The sequence below is a fragment of the Neoarius graeffei genome, chromosome 5 (assembly GCF_027579695.1).
Source record: "Neoarius graeffei isolate fNeoGra1 chromosome 5, fNeoGra1.pri, whole genome shotgun sequence".
Taxonomy (NCBI): Eukaryota; Metazoa; Chordata; class Actinopteri; order Siluriformes; family Ariidae; genus Neoarius; species Neoarius graeffei.
The window spans coordinates 74,859,445-74,879,294 of record NC_083573.1 but is presented as its reverse complement, the minus strand read 5'-3'; the positions used below and the strand labels follow the sequence as shown (position 1 = coordinate 74,879,294).

At 40.3% G+C, this 19,850-nt stretch overlaps 1 protein-coding gene across 1 annotated transcript in view; it reads left to right on the top strand.

The window, feature by feature from the left end:
- Window positions 1-19,850, top strand: part of epb41l3a (erythrocyte membrane protein band 4.1-like 3a) — a 185,221-nt gene that overhangs the window by 152,122 nt on the left and 13,249 nt on the right. The window contains exons 16-20 of the mRNA XM_060922394.1: window positions 5,165-5,353; window positions 10,013-10,105; window positions 13,813-14,475; window positions 15,620-15,748; window positions 17,123-17,251. Of these exons, the coding sequence (XP_060778377.1) occupies window positions 5,165-5,353; window positions 10,013-10,105; window positions 13,813-14,475; window positions 15,620-15,748; window positions 17,123-17,251 (1,203 nt within the window). The remainder of the gene's footprint in view (window positions 1-5,164; window positions 5,354-10,012; window positions 10,106-13,812; window positions 14,476-15,619; window positions 15,749-17,122; window positions 17,252-19,850) is intronic.

The following is a 19,850-nucleotide window of genomic DNA, read 5'->3' as shown; positions in this document are numbered from 1 at the left end:
GAAAGTGAGCAACAATATCATGTGACCACCATGGGGTGTGTTTGACCTACTTTTAACCAGAACAAGTTGGCATGGACAAACATGGTGGACTTGGCTCTCCTGCCAGCTAAAAGCCAGCAGAAAAGAAAAGGAAAGCCTGCCTAGTGAGTGCAACTGCAAGATAGAGCAAGGTTAGATGATGTCATTTTTCTGTGCAGATAACTAAATCATTCTAGCTAGCGCTTAGCTACAGTGTCTTAGCCTGAGAATGCATGGGCTCGACTCCACGGTAGTGATTATGCAGAGTCACGATGTTTTCTGCGTGTTGCCATCTTGGTGTGATGCAGTTCCCTAGTTATTCTAATTAGTTAAAGCTCCTTGCATTTGGCTGTTTCCGTAGAGCCATACCGTTTACCTCAAGAGGTAGGATATTCGGTCCCAAAACAGCGAAAAGCAACCCTCAGCAGATCAAAATGATCACATCTTGTCCGCATGATATTGTTCTTGCGAGACACAGGAAAATGCCATGCACTATAAAAAATTTTTGAAAATTTCAAATGTCTTTGCAGTCAGCACATTTAAACTGTAAAATATTTAGCAATTTCCTGCACAGTTATATTAAACACTGATGAGCTCTCTCTCTTTAAACTTTGTCATCATCATGATTGTTGTAATGGGTCTAAAATTAGCCTTTTGTTCTATCTGCCAATGGCTCATAAACTGAAAAAATATAACATCCAAAATATTTTTCAATTGGCCATAGAACTGCATATGACAAAATATAATTAAAAACAATGTAATTACTAATTGTCCATTGATTGACGTTTTTAAAGGTAACTATAATAATGAAAATTTCAGATGCTGTTGTAAGAAGACTCAGCTTTTATTTTAAAATGTTAATTGATAATACATCTCATACAGGGCAGCACGGTGGTGTAGTGGTTAGCGCTGTCACCTCACAGCAAGAAGGCCCGGGTTCGAGCCCCGTGGCTGGCGAGGGCCTTTCTGTGTGGAGTTTGCATGTTCTCCCCGTGTCCGCGTGGGTTTCCTCCGGGTGCTCCGGTTTCCCCCACAGTCCAAAGACATGCAGGTTAGGTTAACTGGTGACTCTAAATTGAGCGTAGGTGTGAATGTGAGTGTGAATGGTTGTCTGTGTCTATGTGTCAGCCCTGTGATGACCTGGCGACTTGTCCAGGGTGTACCCCGCCTTTCGCCCGTAGTCAGCTGGGATAGGCTCCAGCTTGCCTGCGACACTGTAGGACAGGATAAAGCGACTAGAGATAATGAGATGAGACATCTCATACACACACTCTGCAAACTCAAGGCTGTATACTCAGAATGCTCAGAATTACTCTTATGGTTACGTGCTGGCAGTGCCTAATATCATGTGCAACCTACTATGACTTAAATTTCTTAAATTTACATTGAGGTTTAGCTTGATGCAGTGTCCCTGGTGCCAAAAGTGACATCATATCTCTTGCATCGAGTATGGTGGCACATTAATGTCAAAACTAGAGGGCGTTAAAACACAAAGTGAAAAATGGAAACCTGGAAGTTTTAACATTTCACGTGTGTAAATATCTTACGTGAGGACAAATGTGAAACTTGCAAGGCAAGGCAGGTTTATTTATATAGCACATTTCATACACAATGGCAGTTCAATGTGCCTTACAGAAGTAAAAACAAAAACAGTAAACAATAGAGAAATAAAATTACATAAAATAATTTTATTTTTATTCTAAAAAAATTAATTAAAATAATTAAAAGAAAATAATAAGAATTAAACAATAGTAGAAATAAAATAATAAAATGAAGTAGTAGTTCAAATAGGAGGAGAAAAAAGAAACCAGCAGAATAGAATAAAGAATAAAATAGAATAAAGTTAAAGTTAAAGTAAATTTAAAACATGCAGAGAAAGTAAAGATTATAAAAAATGTAAAGAAGACAATATTAATTATTTAACAGAAAGCATCTGAGAACAGCTTGGTCTTTAACCTAGATTTGAAGCTGCCAACAGCAGGAGCATTTTTAATGTCCTCTGGCAGTTGGTTCCATAGCTGTACTGCATAGTAGCTAAAAGCTGCTTCACCACACTTTGTTTTAACAACTGGTTTTAATAGTAAATTTTTCTGTTTTGATCTGGTAGATCTGATTGGGTTAGGCCGCTGCAACATATCAGAGAGGTAATTGGGCCCTGTACCATTTAGAGATTTGTACACCAGCAGCAATGCTTTAAAGTCAATTCTGTAGCTTACTGGAAGCCAGTGAAGGGACCTTAGAATTGGAGTAATGTGCTCTGTTCTTTTTGTTCGTGTGAGAACCCTCGCCGCTGCATTTTGAACCAGCTGAAGTCATTTGATGGTCTTTTTTGGCAGGCCTGTGAAAAGGCCATTGCAGTAATCAACCCTACTAGAGATGAAGGCATGTATTAGTTTTTCCAGATCATTTTTTGACATAAGTCCTCTTAGTTTGGAAACACAGAAAGAATATAATATTGCACACAAACTGTTTTTTCCTTCTAGAATGTTTTTTTTCCTTCTCAATTTGATAGTTGTTCTCACACACCAAGTGGATTACCTTCAGCTGCTGAAGTGAAATTCCTGCGCTCAAGTTTTGATATGGGGTAGTTTTGACAGTTTGGGGGTGAGTTCGTGCCATTTCCATTGGAAAATGCTATTGGCTGATGGCTCCTGGTTTTGTGATTGGCTGTAGTCTACATCGTTTTATCTGAGCCAAGTGGTGCCATGTGAAAGCAGTGGAGTAACGGTAAAGAACGAGAGTCAATCAAAGAATTGCGAAATGTAGTCAGTCATCTTATGTGTTGTAGTGATGAAAGTTTGAAATGAAGTTGGTCTGTTTCAGCAACCCACCTCTATTTTATTCACCAGCCTAGATTTTTACTCATGTTTGGTGAGTGGTGGGGGCTTATTTTGGACCCTAGCTGCCCCTCAAATTAAAAACTCTGACCTTACACTAAAAAGTATTTACTAATCTAGAAAATCTATAAGACTGGTAAGCAAAACGGACCTTTTGGGAGTTTTGAAGGCTACATGATAACGTTTTAAACCGTAACAGGAAAATCTATTAGTGTTAGTGCTCTCTAATGGTCTAGAATTGTACACAAGTATTGCAGTTTGAGACACATTAGTTTATTGACCAGATGGTTAAAATGTGTAAATTTTTATTGCCGCTTTACTGTCAGGATAGTGAGTTAGACTAAAATAACATGCACCCTGTTCATTTAAATATGGTTTGTCTGTCTGTGACTCCCAGTAACATTTAAACATATTAGTATACAAAATCCACCTTAGATATTTCTTCAATTTATTAATTTGTCAAATAAATGGAAGAAACCGTTGTGGATATTCTGAGCTTCTCTCTGAACCCTTTTGTAAACCAGGCTGCCCCACATGGGGTCACGACCCCTAGTTTGGAAACCCCTGTATGAGATGGTGTTCGTATCAAACTATCTAGTTCAGCCTTTTTCATTTAGAATTGTTTTTATACAATAAAAAGCCATACACATTTCTTAGTTCACTGAGCACTTATTTCTTAATATTACGGCTTGGAATTATTTTTCCCTAAGTTTAACCAAAAATAATCCAGGGTATTCAAAAACTTTTGGTTGGCAGTGAAGCTAAAATCATTTTAATGTGCTTCATTTTAGAAACCTATTAATGTCTAAGCCTAAAGTCCTTCCCACACCATATGGCAGCGCCGATCTCCGTTTCTGTAGCCCTCGGCCTCTCGCCTGTTACATAGCTAGGGTTACATTGGGGGGGCTAGTCCTCTGGTAACCGTGAGAGTTTGACTCCCCACTCGCACCTGTATTGCAGTGTGCCTTGCCAGATGGCAGTAGGTAACATTTTTATGATGGTCTTTGGTATGACCCGACCGCGAGTAGAACTCGCGATCTCCCAATCGAGAGGTGGACACGCTAACCACTAGGCCAACTCACGGTAACCTATTAATGTGCTTCTGTTTAATATAATGTACTCTTTAGTTTAGAACTTTACACTTTAATATAATCATGTAGGTCTCTGGGGGGCGGCACGGTGGTGTAGTGGTTAGCGCTGTCGCCTCACAGCAAGAAGGTCCTGGGTTCGAGCCCCGGGGCCGGCGAGGGCCTTTCTGTGTGGAGTTTGCATGTTTTCCCCGTGTCCGCGTGGGTTTCCTCCGGGTGCTCCGGTTTCCCCCACAGTCCAAAGACATGCAGGTTAGGTTAACTGGTGACTCTAAATTGACCGTAGGTGTGAATGTGAGTGTGAATGGTTGTCTGTGTCTATGTGTCAGCCCTGTGATGACCTGGCGACTTGTCCAGGGTGTACCCCGCCTTTCGCCCGTAGTCAGCTGGGATAGGCTCCAGCTTGCCTGCGACCCTGTAGAAGGATAAAGCGGCTAGAGATAATGAGATGAATGAGATGAGATGTAGGTCTCTGGCTTTCCTCTTTGCTGTGTTTATCAAGGAAAATGTTCTTATAGTCGTTCAGAAGAAGAAGCCTTTAGTTGGTCACATGTACACTCAAGCACAGTGAAATTCCTCCTCTGCATTTAACCCATCTGAAGCAGTGAACACACGCACACACACCCAGAGCAGCGGGCAGCCACACTACAGCGCCCAGGGAGCATTTGGGGGTTCGGTGCCTTGCTCAAGGACACTTCAGCCATGATACAGAGGGAAGGGAAAGTGCTGTTCATTCAGTCAACTCCCCTCACATTTTTCCTGCCAGTCCCAGGAATCAAACTGGTGGCTCTTTGGGCTCAAAGCTGCTTCTCTAACCTCCAGGCCATTGCTGCCTCTGTTCATATGACTCTTCTTTGACTTCTCCTTCACTGTCTCCTGCTCCTCATTATAGCCTTCTTCCCTTTAGTACTTCTTCTTCTTCTCAGGTAATTACTGAATCATGGTAATAGAGATAATGTAGAATGCTGTACAGTGTAATCTAACCCCTTTAGTGACCAATCTGCAGATAAAAATAAAATAAGTTTAAAAACCACAAAATATGGATGGCCAAGTACACTCAGTATTTTTAATTGTAAGGAGATTGAGCTAGTACTGAGTGTAGGAAGAGTCAAGCACCAACCTTTGACCTTTGCATTGAAATTATTATTATTATTATTATTATTATTGTTGTTGTTGTTGTTGTTAGCCCCAGTAATAATAATAATTTTCCTGTTTCCTCAGGAAGTGGATAAAACACCCAATGAGCTGATCAAACACCAGACCAATATTAGTGAGCTGAAGAGGACTTTCCTGGCGGAAGATACTAACAAATCAGGTTTAACAGAGTGGGAGAAGCGTCTCTCCTCGTCCCCGCTGCGATCCCCCCGGCTGGACGAGGCTCCTATGATTGAACCCCTAGTGCCTGAAGATGTAAGCAAAGTCACACCCAGTCACTCGGCTGGCATTCAGACAGATTTAGGGGTTTTTTTGTGTGTGTTTTTTTAAAGGGTGGGCCGTTTTGATGTGACTCAGATACAAATTACTTTCTTCAGAAATGTTTTCAAGGATGATGTGCAGATTACTGAATGTGCCTCGTAAAAGCTGAATCATTTCCACTGCTCTTAACCTTGAGACATTAGTGCTGTGACCGCCACAGCTGACAGATGCTGGGGAAAATGATTGGGGCTTGTTAAAAAGCCCCAATCTTTGGATTGAAGCTGACTGAATGTTTTAGGTAAGAGTGAAGAATGAATTACTGATTTTCCTTAAGATGGTCACATTTTCGAATCGGTTCACAGAAAGGCAGTGAGATTGGAGGTAATGATAGTCTCAAGCACATACCCTTCAGAGGAGGAAAACTTTTCAGCTACAGAGAGATATGCACAGAGATATGGTTTCTTTACTCTGTAGAAGATACTGCAACTACTGTCACATACATGCAGTCTTTTTTCATTACTGGTGTGGTTTGTAACGTAAACTAAAACCAGAAGATGTATGGAAAAAAAATAATGTGCTGTATTAATCACACTTGTTATCACAGTTGTCACAGCACGCAAGAATCATCAGATTGTAGCAAATTACATTCTCAGTATGACTAAGAGACATGCAGCCGTGTAAATGACAGCTGCTGCAAGGTTGCAATCTTCCATAAATATTATGTGAGTGAGTCACAGAATATGCTGAAAACCTGTGTCTTAAATTATTGGTCATGACATAGTTTAAACTTTGCAAGGAGCCCAACATAACAGATATAATTTTACAACTTTTAAGGTTCCTAAACACTGAAAATGATTAATTCATTCATTCATTCATTTATTTGAAGCTGCCAAGTGTTGGAAAAATAGCCTGAACCACACGCCAGCTGTACTGCTTTAAAGTGCATATCCTGGACCAAATTTTTTTTTTTTAATATGAAAGAATGTCCCTTTACACACTCATCCAGAAGGGTAATTTTGCACAAGGCCATCTGTCTACAGCAGAAAAAAATAAAATAACAAAACACGTCTGGAAAAATCCCAAGGGAGTCTGGAGCCAGATTCGTGACATCACCTGCGGAAGCGCCAGCAGGCTGCGCGAGCTTTGCACGGTTTCAGTGCACAGCCTGTGTACACCAAGTTTAGCAGCTAGCGATTTTGCATTGAAATATGGAATTGTTACCTGAGCGCAATGTGGGAAACGATGAGTACTAATCCCATCAAGACTGGTGTTGCTACACCCTCCTACGATACATCTGTTCACCATTTTAATAATTACGCGATAACGTTGAAGAAATTTGCAGAAAACCACCAGGTCGTTTTCTCATAAACAAACCAGCGCTGACGTAGGATTCAGAGGGAGGCGTCCCGCACGCGACGTCACGAAAATCAATGTTTTCTGGGAAATCCAAATGCCAAGTTTTTTCAGAGGCGGACCAATTCGCCTCAAATGGCTTGATTTCAACTGAATTTTTCTGGTATTGCGCAAGGTAAAAAAATTGCAGAGAATGCAGAATGTGACAGATATTTGACCAAAGTTTAATATAAAATAGAAGAATTATATTTATCTTGCTCCTGAATTTACCCGTGATATGCACTTTAAAGGCATTTGCAGACATTTAACAATATTGTTTGTTTGTTTGTTTGTTTGTTTGTGTTAGCTATTTTTAGAAGATGCATTTAGAAATCACAAAACCTTGTGGATAGGTTTCTTCAGGGTTAGAGTTAAGCAGGGGTAATATTCTGAGGGAAAAATAACTCAGAATTTCTGAGATTAAAGTTGTAAATAATGAGGAAAAAACCTCAGATATTCTCTGAGATTATAAAGTAATAAATTTGCGAGAAATAAACTTAGAAATTTTGAGAAAAAATTCAGAAACTCAGATTTAAAAAGTCAAAAATTCCAAAATTAATAAATCACAAATTTACAAGATCAAAACTTGGAAAAAATAGTGTTTTTGTCAAGGAACCAGATCGCTTCACTTTGGAAGGTTGGATCGATGTCATCACACCACAGATGCCACGGCTGAGCCAAGAGTTATAGGAAGTGTAGTCTTTTTCCTCCTCAGTCACACAGTATAAAAAGAACAAAACACTAAGAGGTTTTCGATTGCATCTCCCAGAATGCATTGCAGCTGAGAAGCCGTGAGCGATTGTTTCACTTCCGGGATGCACTGGGTGATGAATGGATAAACCATACAGGTTTGTTTATCCATGTAATTTTTTTTGTCTTAGCAGTCTATAAATGTATAATTATTTTTGCCGAGAAGTTTCCCGTCACTTTCAGTGTATGGATTCTTCTTTTCTGTCCAGATCTCTGTTTCTTTGAAACGGCTGAGCCGAAAGTTATAGGAAATACGGTCTGTCCTCCTCAATCACACAATATGAAAGAATAAAGCACCAACAGGTTTTCTCCTACATTTTCCAGAGTGCACTGCAGCCATGAAGCAGGGAAGCATGAGGTTTTTTGTTTTGTTTTCCTTATAAATTTGTGACTACTTAATCTTGGAATTTCTGAGGTTTTCTCTCACAAATTTATGACTTTATACTCTCCAAGAATATCTGAGTTCTTTCTCGTAAATGTATGACTTTAATCTCAGAAACTGTGAGTTTTTCTCAGAATATTACCCTCCCACACACCTCAGCCCCAATACGCTGCTGTATGACCTTCATTTCAAACTCCTTGTCGGAGAATTTTTAACACGGCATGGCACGGTGGTGTAAGTGGTTAGTGCGGTCGCCTCACAGCAAGAAGGTTCTGGGTTCGAGCCCAGCGGCCGGCGAGGGTCTTTCTGTGTGGAGTTTGCATGTTCTCCCCGTGTCTGTGTGGGTTTCCTCCGGGTGCTCCGGTTTCCCCCACAGTCCAAAGACATGCGGTTAGGTTAGTATGGGACAGCCTTGGGCTGAGGTGCCCTTGAGCGAAGCACCTAACTCCCAACTGCTCCCCAGGTGCTGTTAGCATGACTGCCCAGTGCCCACTGCTCTGGGTATGTGTGTGTGCTCATGTGTGTGTGTTCACTGCTTTAGATGGGTTAAATGCAGAGAGGAATTTCATAAGTGTGTGATGATAAAGTTGTGCTTGCTTGCTTTCTTTAAAAAAAAAAGAATTAAGTAGAATAATTTATTAATGCTTGAGTTATTATTGATGTGTGCCATCCTGGAAAATAAATCTTTAATAAAAAAAAATTTGGCACTAGTCTCACTGATTGATCTAAGTGTCACAGTGTAATGGCCTGTGCTTATGGCAGTAGTGACAATGAAAACTCCAGTGATTTCATTTAAAATAGTGGCACTACACTGCAAAAAATGAAGAAGAAGAAACCTTTATTTGTCACATGCACACTTCAAGCACAGTGAAATTCATTCTCTGCATTTAACCCATCTGAAGCAGTGAACACACACACACACACCCAGAGCAGTGGGCAGCCACGCTACAGCGCCCGGGGAGCAGTCAGGGGTCAGGTACCTTGCTCAAGGGCACCTCAGCCCAAGGCCGCCCCACGTCAACCTAACTGCATGTCTTTGATCTGTGGGGGAAACCGGAGCACCCAGAGGAAACCCATGCAGACACGGGGAGAACATGCAAACTCCACACAGAAAGGCCCTCGCCGGCCGCTGGGCTTGCTATGAAGCGACCGTGCTAACCACTTACACCACCGTGCTGCCCCAATGGCAGCTTAATAAGTGAAAATATCTTAAATATAGTCAAATTTATCTAGTATTTCCTGTTATGAGATTACAGTAAACCAAATCTAAAATTATTGAACTTATTTCAATACATTTTTAAACATTTCGAGCTTAAAACTTTCTTATTCTGTTGGCAGATCATTTTGTTTCTTTCCAGAAATAAATGTTTAAAATTAGAAAAAATTATTTGTCAATAGAACAAAACTATTTAACGTTTGAAATGAGTAGGAAAATATCTTTTTTAAAAACTTAACAATTTTACTGGGTTTATTATAATTGTATAATAAGATGTACTAGATGAATTTGACAATATTCAAGATATTTGCACTTCATAAGACATCAGTAATGTTCATGCATATTAAATATCATATAATAAATTATTGATTCAAACAGAATTTCAGTATAGTCACAATTTTCAAGTCGAATATGAACATGAAATTTGAATACTTTGCTGATCAGAAAGTCAGTATATTTTGAAAATTTCAACAAAACTACCTGTGACTTAAACATATACTGTATAGCTGTGTATGTACAGTATAGGGGCTTTCTTTTCCGACACACGGACAATCCCCTTTTGTTTTCATATTGTTTGTTAATCAGATGCATCAAGCTTGTGATATTCTGTTTATCAATTTATATTTTTTACACATTCTGTTATGCTTTTATGCTGTTACGATTTGACTCATGAAATATCTACTTGCAATTATATATGCTTGTGATTCATACCTGAAGCTAATACACCTAAGACTGTGCCTCTGTTGTGTCAGATCATAGTCAGGTCAGGACGATGTTATGCAGTATATAATTTTAAATAACTGAGGAATATAAACGTCAGGTCTGTTTTACACTGTAGATCTCGGAGTCATGTTCTATAACGTGCTTTCTTAATGGAGCATCTGATATCACTCTCTCTCTGCACTTCATGCAGACCAAAGAGGATTCAGAAGCAGTGGCTGAGAAAGAGGAGATTGCTAAAGGTACAGACCAACAGGACAGCCTGGAGGACAGGAAAGATGATGTGGTGGGTGAATTTACAATTTTTTTGACATTTGGATGCCTTTGAAATCTCCTCTGACCAACTAAATAGTCCTGAGTGTGCAATAAAGTCTGATTTATTGTGTCTCTTCTTTCTTAGCAAACAAATTTTCTGATGAGTTCAGTTTTATTAAATACAACCCCCTTTCCAATAAAGTTGGGACGCTGTGTAACCTGTGAATAAAAAGAGAATGTGATTGTTTGCAAATCATGGAAAGATATTTCATTGAAAATAGTACAAAGACAGCATGTCAAATATTGAAACTAAGTAATGTTTTTGTTTTTTGAAAAAAAATACTAGTGCATCTCAAAAAATTAGAATACCATGAAAAAGTTCCTTTTTTTTCATAATTTAATAAAAAAAGGTAAACTTTCATATATTCTATATTCATTACATGTAAAGTGAGATATTTAAAGCCTTTTTTGTTTTAATTTTGATGATTATGGCTTATAGCTCATGAAAATCAGAAATCCAGTATCTCAAATTATTAGAATATTCCCTAAGATCAATCAAAAAAAGGATTTAAAATACAGAAATGTCCAACTTCTGAAAAGTATATTCATTTATACACTCAATACTTGGTTGGGGCTCCTTTACCATGAATTACTGTATCAGTGCGGTGTGGCATGGAGGTGATCAGTCTGTGGCACTGCTGAGGTGTTATTGAAGCCCAGGTTGCTTTGATAGTGGCCTTCAGCGTATCTGTATTTTTGGGTCGGGTGTTTCTCATCTTCCTCTTGACAATAACCCATAGATTCTCTATGGGGTTCAGGTCAGGCAAGTTGGCTGGCCAATCAAACACAGTAATATCATGGTCAGCAAACCATTTGGTAGTAGTTTTGGCACTGTGGGTAGGTGCTAAGTCCTGCTGGAAAGGGAAATCAGCATCTCCAAAAAGCTCGTCAGCAGATGGAAGTGCTCTAAAATCTCCTGGTAGATGGCTGTGTTGACATTGGACTTGATAAAATACAGTGGACCAACACCAGCAGATGACATGGCACCCCAAATCATCACAGACTGTGGAAACTTCACACTGGGCTTCAAACACCTTGGATTCTGTGCCTCTCCACTCTTCCTCCAGACTCTAGAACCATGATTTCCAAATTAAATGCAAAATGTACTTTCATCTGAAAAGAGGACTTTGGACCACTGAGCAACAGTCCATTTCTTTCTCTCCTTAGCCCAGATAAGACACTTCTGACATTGTCTCTGGCTCAGGAGTAGCTTGATATTAGGAATGGGAAAGTTGTATCCCCTTTCTTGAAGATGTCTGTTCGTGATGGGTCTTGATACACTGACACCAGCCTCAGTCCACTCCTTGTGAAGCTCTCCCAAGTTCTTGAATCGACTTTTCTTGACAATCCTCTCAAGACTGCGACTATCCCTGTTGCTTGTGCACCTTTTCCAGCCACCCTTTTCAGCAGTGACCTTTTGTGGCTTACCCTCCTTGTGGAGGGCATCAGTGATCATCTTCTGGACAACAGTCAAGTCAGCAGTCTTCCCCATGATTGTGGTTGTGTGTACTGAACTAGACCGAGAGATACACTGTGTTCATACTGTTTTACTCAAACTCGAAATGAAATATTCTAATATTTTGAGATGTTTTTTTTTATGTTTTTGTACTGTATGCCATACTGATTAAAATTAAAATAGAAAAATGCTTGAAACATTTTAGTTTATGTGTAATGAGTCTATAATATATAACATTTTCATTTTCTTAAATCACTGATGGAAAATATTGAACTTTTTCACAATATTCTAATTTTTTGAGATGCACTAGTATATATGCTCATTTTGAATTTATTGCCAGCAACATGTTTCAAAAAAGTTGGGACAGGGACAACAAGAGACTGGAATGGTTGTGTAATGTAATGAAACCTAATTAGGTTAATTGACAACAGGTCAGTAACATGATTGGGTATAAAAAGAGCATCCCAGAGAGGCTGAGACTCTTAGAAGTAAAGATGGGGAGGGGTTCACCGCTCTGTGAAAGACTGTGTGGGAAAACGGTGCAAGAAGTTAGGAATAATGTTCCTCAATGTAAAATTGCAAAGAATTTGGGGATCACATCATCTATGGTACATATCATTAAAAGATTCAGAGAATCTGGAGAAATCTATGTACAAAAGAGACAAAGCCAAAAACCAATCGTGGATGCCTGTGATCTTCAGGCCCTCAGGTGACACTGCATTAAAAGCAGACACGTGTCTGTAGTGGAAATCACTGTATGGGCTCAGGAACACTTCAAAAAACCATCGTCTGTGAAAACAGTTCATTACTGCATCCACAAATTAAATCCATATATAAACAATATCCAGAAACACTGCCCCTTCTCTGGGCTTGAGCTCTTTTATGATGGACTGAGGCAAAGTGGAAAACTGTCCTGAGATCTGACGAATCTCATCTCATCTCATTATCTCTAGCCGCTTTATCCTGTTCTACAGGATCGCAGGCAAGCTGGAGCCTATCCCAGCTGACTACGGGCGAAAGGCGGGGTACACCCTGGACAAGTCGCCAGGTCATCACAGGGCTGACACATAGACACAGACAACCATTCACACTCACATTCACACCTACGGTCAATTTAGAGTCACCAGTTAACCTAACCTGCATGTCTTTGGACTGTGGGGGAAACCGGAGCAGCCGGAGGAAACCCACGCGGACACGGGGAGAACATGCAAACTCCACACAGAAAGGCCCTCGCCGGCCACGGGGCTCGAACCCGGACCTTCTTGCTGTGAGGCGACAGCGCTAACCACTACACCACCGTGCCGCCTATCTGACGAATCAAACTTTGAAATTATTTTCATATATCATGGACACCACATCCTCCAGGCTAAAGAGGAGAGGGACCATCCGGCTTGTTATCAGTGCACAGTTCAAAAGCCAGCATCTGTGATGGTATGAGGGTGCATTAGTGCACATGACATGGGGAGCTTGTACATCTGGGAAGGCAGCATTACTGCTGAATGATATATACACGTTTCAGAGCAACGTGCTGCCATCCAGACAAGATCTTTTTCAGGGAAGGGCTTCCTTCTTTCATCAAGACAATGCCAACCAAACCACTTCCTGCATATATTACAACTGCATGGCTCTGTGGTAGGAGTCCAGATGCTAAACTGGCCTGCCTGCAGTCCAGCTCTGTCTCCCATTTAAAACATTTGGTGCATTATGAAATGCAAAATACAGTAAGGGAGACCACAAATTGCTGAACAAATTAAATTATTATATATCAGGCAAAAATGGGACAACATTTCACTTTCAAAACTACAGCAACTGGTCTTCTCAGTTCCTAAACATTTACAGAGTGCTGTTAAAAGTAGAGGTGATACAGCACATGCCCCGTCCCAACTTTTTAGAAATGTGTTGCTGACATCAAATTCAAAATGAGCATATATTTTTCAAACAACAATAAAATTTCTCAGTTTCAACATTTTAATATGTTGTCTTCGTACTATATTCAATGATATTTAGGGCTTCCAAGATTTGGAAATCATCATATTCTGTTTTTATTTACAGTTTACACAGCTTCCCAACTTTTTTTTGGAAACAGGGTTGTACATTTTAAAGAGATGTTTAAAAATCTATCAGCATGTGTTAGTAGCTACTGACATGTATGTTGGCTTTAAGTGTGTCTTCCACTTCTCCCACAGAGGTGCCTAACATGCCTTTCTGTATCTTATATGTAGGAATCTGATGGTTGGGTAATTATAAACAAGGTTCCACCTAAGGTACCTGAAAAGAAAAACATAGTCAGCTACAAAGTAGTGGGCATTACTAACACTGTTACTGCTGACGAGGCTTTGGGAGATGTAGCTCTCAAAAAGGCATCAGCCATACAGGAGGAAGTGCGTGATAAGGCGTACACACTCGGCAAGTCCTATGACACTACAACAGGGAAGATCGTGACCACAACAAAAGAAGACGACTTTCCTTCCCCGACTCTCACAGTAGAGAAGAAGCAGCTCTGGGATCAAACCAGCACCACAGCTGTGAAGCTCATACCAGTCTCCACTGAGAAGCACGAGCCTGCAATCCTGACAGGCACAGAAGCCATAACGGCACCAGTGATCACGGTTAAGGAAGCACGGACCCCTTCTCCATCTGAGCCTACAGGCATTGTGAAATTGGTGGTAGCTACCCACTCCAGTGAGGACACTGAAGAGACAAAAAAGGCTGAGCTGAAGCTGCTTACAGATTCCTCAATGAGGGAGGCACTAACCCCTACGCCCAGATCCCCTCTCAGGTCCCCGCTTAGATCTCCACTCAAATCTCCATCGAAGTCAGTGGAACTGGCTGTGAGCCCCAGCTCAGGCCCTTATCTAACCAAAACCTCTCCGACAGCCAGAGTGGTAGTATAACACTAACACTGATAATGCCAGCACTGTGCTTCCCACACGGCACCTTCCAGCTTCCCAGGCCTGGCTTTCCAAAATAATTACAATTCAAATGAACGAATTACTTAAAAGCCAGTGCTTTGCAGTATTAATACATTATTATGAATGTTCTCAAATTATATCGTTTTCCTTTGTCTTGTGTTTCTTTTTATTTTCTGACTCAAATACCTGACCACGGAATTTGATGTCACTTCTGCTTTTAAACCCAAGCCTGCTGCTTTATGAAGCTCGCTTTGACCCGCTTCATTTTGCACACAAATGAGCAGCTTATTTTTGTTTTCTTTCTCTCTCTCTCTCTCTCTCTTTTTTTTTTTTTAAATCAGGCTTTCTGCTGTCAGTCACACATGGAATGTCTTTGGTTTTAGTCACAGATTGAAAAGATGGCAGATTTCTTTTCCTTTTATGTTCTCTCTGATGTTTATGCTGCTTGATGTGGAATGTTGAAGGCTCTATTCATAAGAGGGTACTGATTCCCAGTGGAAACTGACGTAACTCCACTCCTTTTAGGGCTGTTGTGATTTGAAATTCATCAGGAATCAAAGAGAAAGCAACACTATTTCAAGTAGAGTGGTCCCTGTGGGGTTAAATGGTATTGGTCTTCACTCTGAAATGTCAGTTCACACTTAATGCTCGCTCAAAAACATTAATAGTGAAACTCTAGGATGACCGATTTGTAATCGAACCTACAAAGTGTTCAGCAGTTCAACAGTTGTCAAAGTGCTTTAGATTCTTTAGATTGCTGCTGTATGTTGAATCTGTGGGAAATAAGGAATTAATTAGCTCTCTTATGAATAGCCCAAATTGAATATGCTAGATTTTGCCTAAAGAACTTCACTCAGCACAACAAACAGGCTGATGTCCTTGTTTCTCAAGTTTCCAGTCTGTGTTCTGAAAAATGGTGTCTGCGTGCGTGCGTGTGTGCGCGTGCGTGTGTCTGTGCGTGTCTGCATGTGTCTGTGCTCGTGTGTGTGTGTGTGTGTGTGTGTGTGTGAATATGCGAGTGTCTGTGTCTGTGCGTGCGTGTGTGTGTGTGTGTGTGTCTGCATTCATTTTAACCCTTACCTGTGTGTGTGTCTGGCTTTTGTGGGTATTTGCTCAGCCTAAGCCCACATTCGATGAGATGTCTCCGGAGCTCACTGCTCTGTTAAAGTCTGCTCATGAACAGCTCAGCACTCGTACCTGGTCCTCCTCCTCAACAACAACTGGGCAAACTCAAGCCATGCTTAAGGTGGACCACACTAGAGATAACATTCTAATGTTTACAGCTTGGTACAACAACCATAGCGTGCAGTCTTTTCTAAAGAATAGGATAGACTTGCTCTGCCTGCTTACATTATAATTATATTTAATGCTAAATGAAGCATAGCTATGATTTGATCTGGTCATTTTATATTCAGAGCCATTGCAGCCTAGCCTACTGCATGCTTTTATAGGCCGTTGTGTCCCCTTGTCCTTATGTTTTGTCTATAAGCCATCTCTTGTCTTTTCATTATATATTGACAGATTTATTGCTTGCAGTACATAGAGGATATTGTATTCAAAGTCACAGCATTCAACATACATAATTCTTGCACCCTTTTGAGGTTCAAAGGGTGCAAGATTGTAATATATTAATTCTCAATTGTAATATATTAATCTGCTGAAACTATTACATATCTGCAATAAACATAAAATCTGTTTAGAAACTCCCAGGACAGTTGTTGACTTCTGTCAGTAAACATTAAGATGTTTATTTCAGTTACTTATGTAGTTCTGTGTTTTACTTGTTCATACATAAATACAATTTCTTTTGTCTGCATTAATTTACAAATGCTTTTGACTAAAGCATTAATTAAGGCACATTGACTGTACTGTACCAACAACTTTCCTTACACTTTTCTTAGACATGAGTTTTGAGTACTTCATTTTAGTATAAATACACAAGTGATTATAGAAAATCGCGCGCAATGATTGGTCGAGAATTTGGGACTATTTCTTGATACTCACTTCAAGCGATCGACAAAATGGCAGCCAATTGCTTCGTCACCGTAAGTGAGGAAGAATTACAAATTATGAAAGAAAATGCTGTTCCTAAAAGCATTAAAGATGCTATGAAGTTTGGTTTAAAACTATTCAAAGGTAAGGTGGAATTGTAATTTATTTTACTGATTTCAAAATAAAAGTATTTTATGCGACTCAGCGTAGATAAGTGACAGAAGTCTTCGGGCATTACATTTGCACGCCACTTTTGAAGTTTGAAATAAATTATTTTTTAAGAATTTTTTTTAATAATCACCTGTGTTATACTAAAACAATTATCCGCCTCAGGCTGAGTGAATATCGGTGAATAATAACCTTGACTTCGTCTCAGTTATTATTCACCGATGTTCACCTCACCGTCTGTGAATAATTGTTAAATAAGATAAATGTGATATAATGTGCCTTGTTAAGGCTTTTTAGATGGATGAAATTATTATTAGCCCTTTTGTATGATAGTATAATTATCTTGAGTACCAAAATTCTAATAAATTTTTTTTTGTTATTGTGTAATTATTTGTTCAAGCATCATGTGCTTCTTTTTCACTGTGATCTCTGATCTTCATTGTTTTATGTTTTGTTGTAGACATCTACCGATCCTGAGAGTACTCTTCAACAGCCAGCAGATACACAGAAGCTTCCAGAAAAAGACCAGCCAAGAGAAGAGGAACAGGCAGTTGATCTACAGCAGTATCCCGTATCAGAAAAGTCACAGGTAGAGGCACTCATTTCTCCAGATCAACCATTGGAGCCCAGTGTCTCTAAAACTAGCTATGATGAGCCTAGAAGCTCTGTGCATGTCTCAGACCAATCCACATCAGACAGTGACACAGAGCCCGAAGAGGCCAGCAGTGATTCAGAAGGCATGGCAGCTGCTGAATTCAACAGGTCCATGTCCTCTACGGGTAATGCCCTCACTGCCGCGACCACTCAGCCCCTGTCGCCCAGTGACAGCGAGTCTGGCGATGAGAGTTTTTCTCTGTCTACTGATGATGATGAGCCAGCTTCAGGAAACCAGTCACCCAGTATAGCACTCTGCTCCCCCATCATCCTGTCAGAACAGAGTGGAGATCCTGAGGGTCACAGTGAAGAGGTAGAACTTCAATTTTAGTAGTGTCTCCACCTTTGGCCCCATAATCAACAAACCAGTACCTAGGCTTCTGCTTCAGTTCCTCTCCTGAAACCCCCAACACTGTCCATGCACTGTTATTTGAGCCAGTAGTTCCAGTGTGCAGCAGTATCTGTGTGTGCATCAGTGAGCTGCACTGAGGTCTCTAACTGAGAGTTTTTTAAATGCACAAATTGTTATGGAGTACAATATTGAGAATCTTAGAAATAAGCTCGTCAGATTTGGAAAATGGATGACAGTAGCTCTGTGTGTATGAGCACACTGAAGCACACACACCTCCCAGAATTTCCCAGAAACTTGTACTTGTTCTGAGACTCTTCCTTCAAATGTTCCTCATTTCCTTTGAATGTTTATCTGCTGATATATGACAAGGTATGAGCTACAGATTAAGGATTTTTTTTAACTTAATCACTGGCACTCAAATGTGAGTCAAAAACTGTTGCATCACTCAAAAATTTAATAAAGGAGTGAAACATGTCCAGACATACTGTTATACAACCCCAATTCCAAAAAAGTTGGGACGCTGTGTAAAAACAAAATGCAATTATTTGCAAATCCTTTTTGACCTATATCCAGTTGAATGCAATACAAAGATAAGTTTACCACTGTGTTATATCATCTTTTCTTTTAATAACACTCAATAAGATTTTGGAAACTGAAGACACTAATAGCCCTTTTCCACCAAATCAGCTCCAGGGCTGGTTCGGGGCCAGTGCTTAGTTTGGAACCGGGTTTTCTGTTTCCACTGACAAAGAACTGGCTCTGGGCCAGAAAAACCGGTTCCAGGCTAGCACCAACTCTCTGCTGGGCCAGAGGAAAGAACCGCTTACGTCAGCGGGGGGGCGGAGTTGTTAAGACCAACAACAATAGCAAGACCGCGAGAGGGCGCCATTTTTAAATAAGCGACGAGATATCATGGATGCAGTAAAGCAGCAGTCATCCATTATTGTTGTTGTTGTTGCTTCTTCTTCTTCTTCTTCTCCGTGTTGTTGTTGCTTCGATGTTCGCGCCAAGGTTTATGCAAACGCAACAACGTAACTGACGTATACAGTGACACAATGACGTGGCTCCCCTTAGGACCCCGAGCTATGGAAAAGCAAACTGGTTCTCAGCTGGTTCGCAAGTTGAACAAGTTGTGAACCAGCACCAGCACTGGCCCCGAACCAGCCCTGGAACTGATTTGGTGGAAAAGGGCTATAATTGTTGAAGTTTTGAGCATGAAATTCTTTCCCATTCCTGCTTGACATACGACTTCAGCTGCTCAGCAGTCTGGGGTCTCCGTTGTTGTGTTTTGCACTTCATAATGTGCCACACATTTTCAGTGGGAGGCAGGCAGACCAGTTTAGCACCTGCACTCTTTTACTATGAAGCCACACTGTTGTAACACATGCAGAATGTAGCTTGGTATGGTCTTACTAGAATAAGCAGGGACATCCCTGAAAAAGACATCATCTGGATAGCAGCACATATTGCTCCAAAATTTGTATGTACCTTTCAGCATGAATGGTGCCTTCACAGATGTGCAAGTTACCCATGTCATGGGCACAAACACATCCACATACCATCACAGATGCTGGATTTTGAACTTAACAATCTGAATTGTCCTTTTCCTCTTTAGCCTGGAAGATACAACAGCCATGATTTCCAAAACCAGTTACAAATTTCCGGATGTTGTTGATATATGGTTTTTGCTTTGCATGTTAGATGCAACAACAAACTGTGTTTACTGACAACGGTTTTCTGAAATGTTCCTGAGCCCATGTAGTAATATCCTTTAAACGTTCATGTTGGTTTTTAATGCAGTGCTGCCTGAATGATCGAAGGTCACAGGAGTTCAATGTTGGTTTTCAGCATTTCCCCTTATGTGCAGAGATTTCTTTGGATTCTCTGAATTTTTTGATGATATTATGGATTATCAATGTTGAATTATCGAAATTCCTTGCAGTTGTATGTTGAGAAATGTTGTTCTTTGTTCCGTTGGACTATTTGCCCATGCAGTTTCTCACAAAGTGGTGAACCTCACCCCATCCTTGCTTGTGAATGATTGAGCCTTTCCAATTACCAGTTAACCTGTTTTACCTGTAGAATGTTCCAAACAGGTGGGTTTTGAAGCATTCCACAACTTTCCCAGTCTTTTGTTTCCCCTGTCACAGCTTTTTTGGAATGTCTTAGTCATTAACTTCAG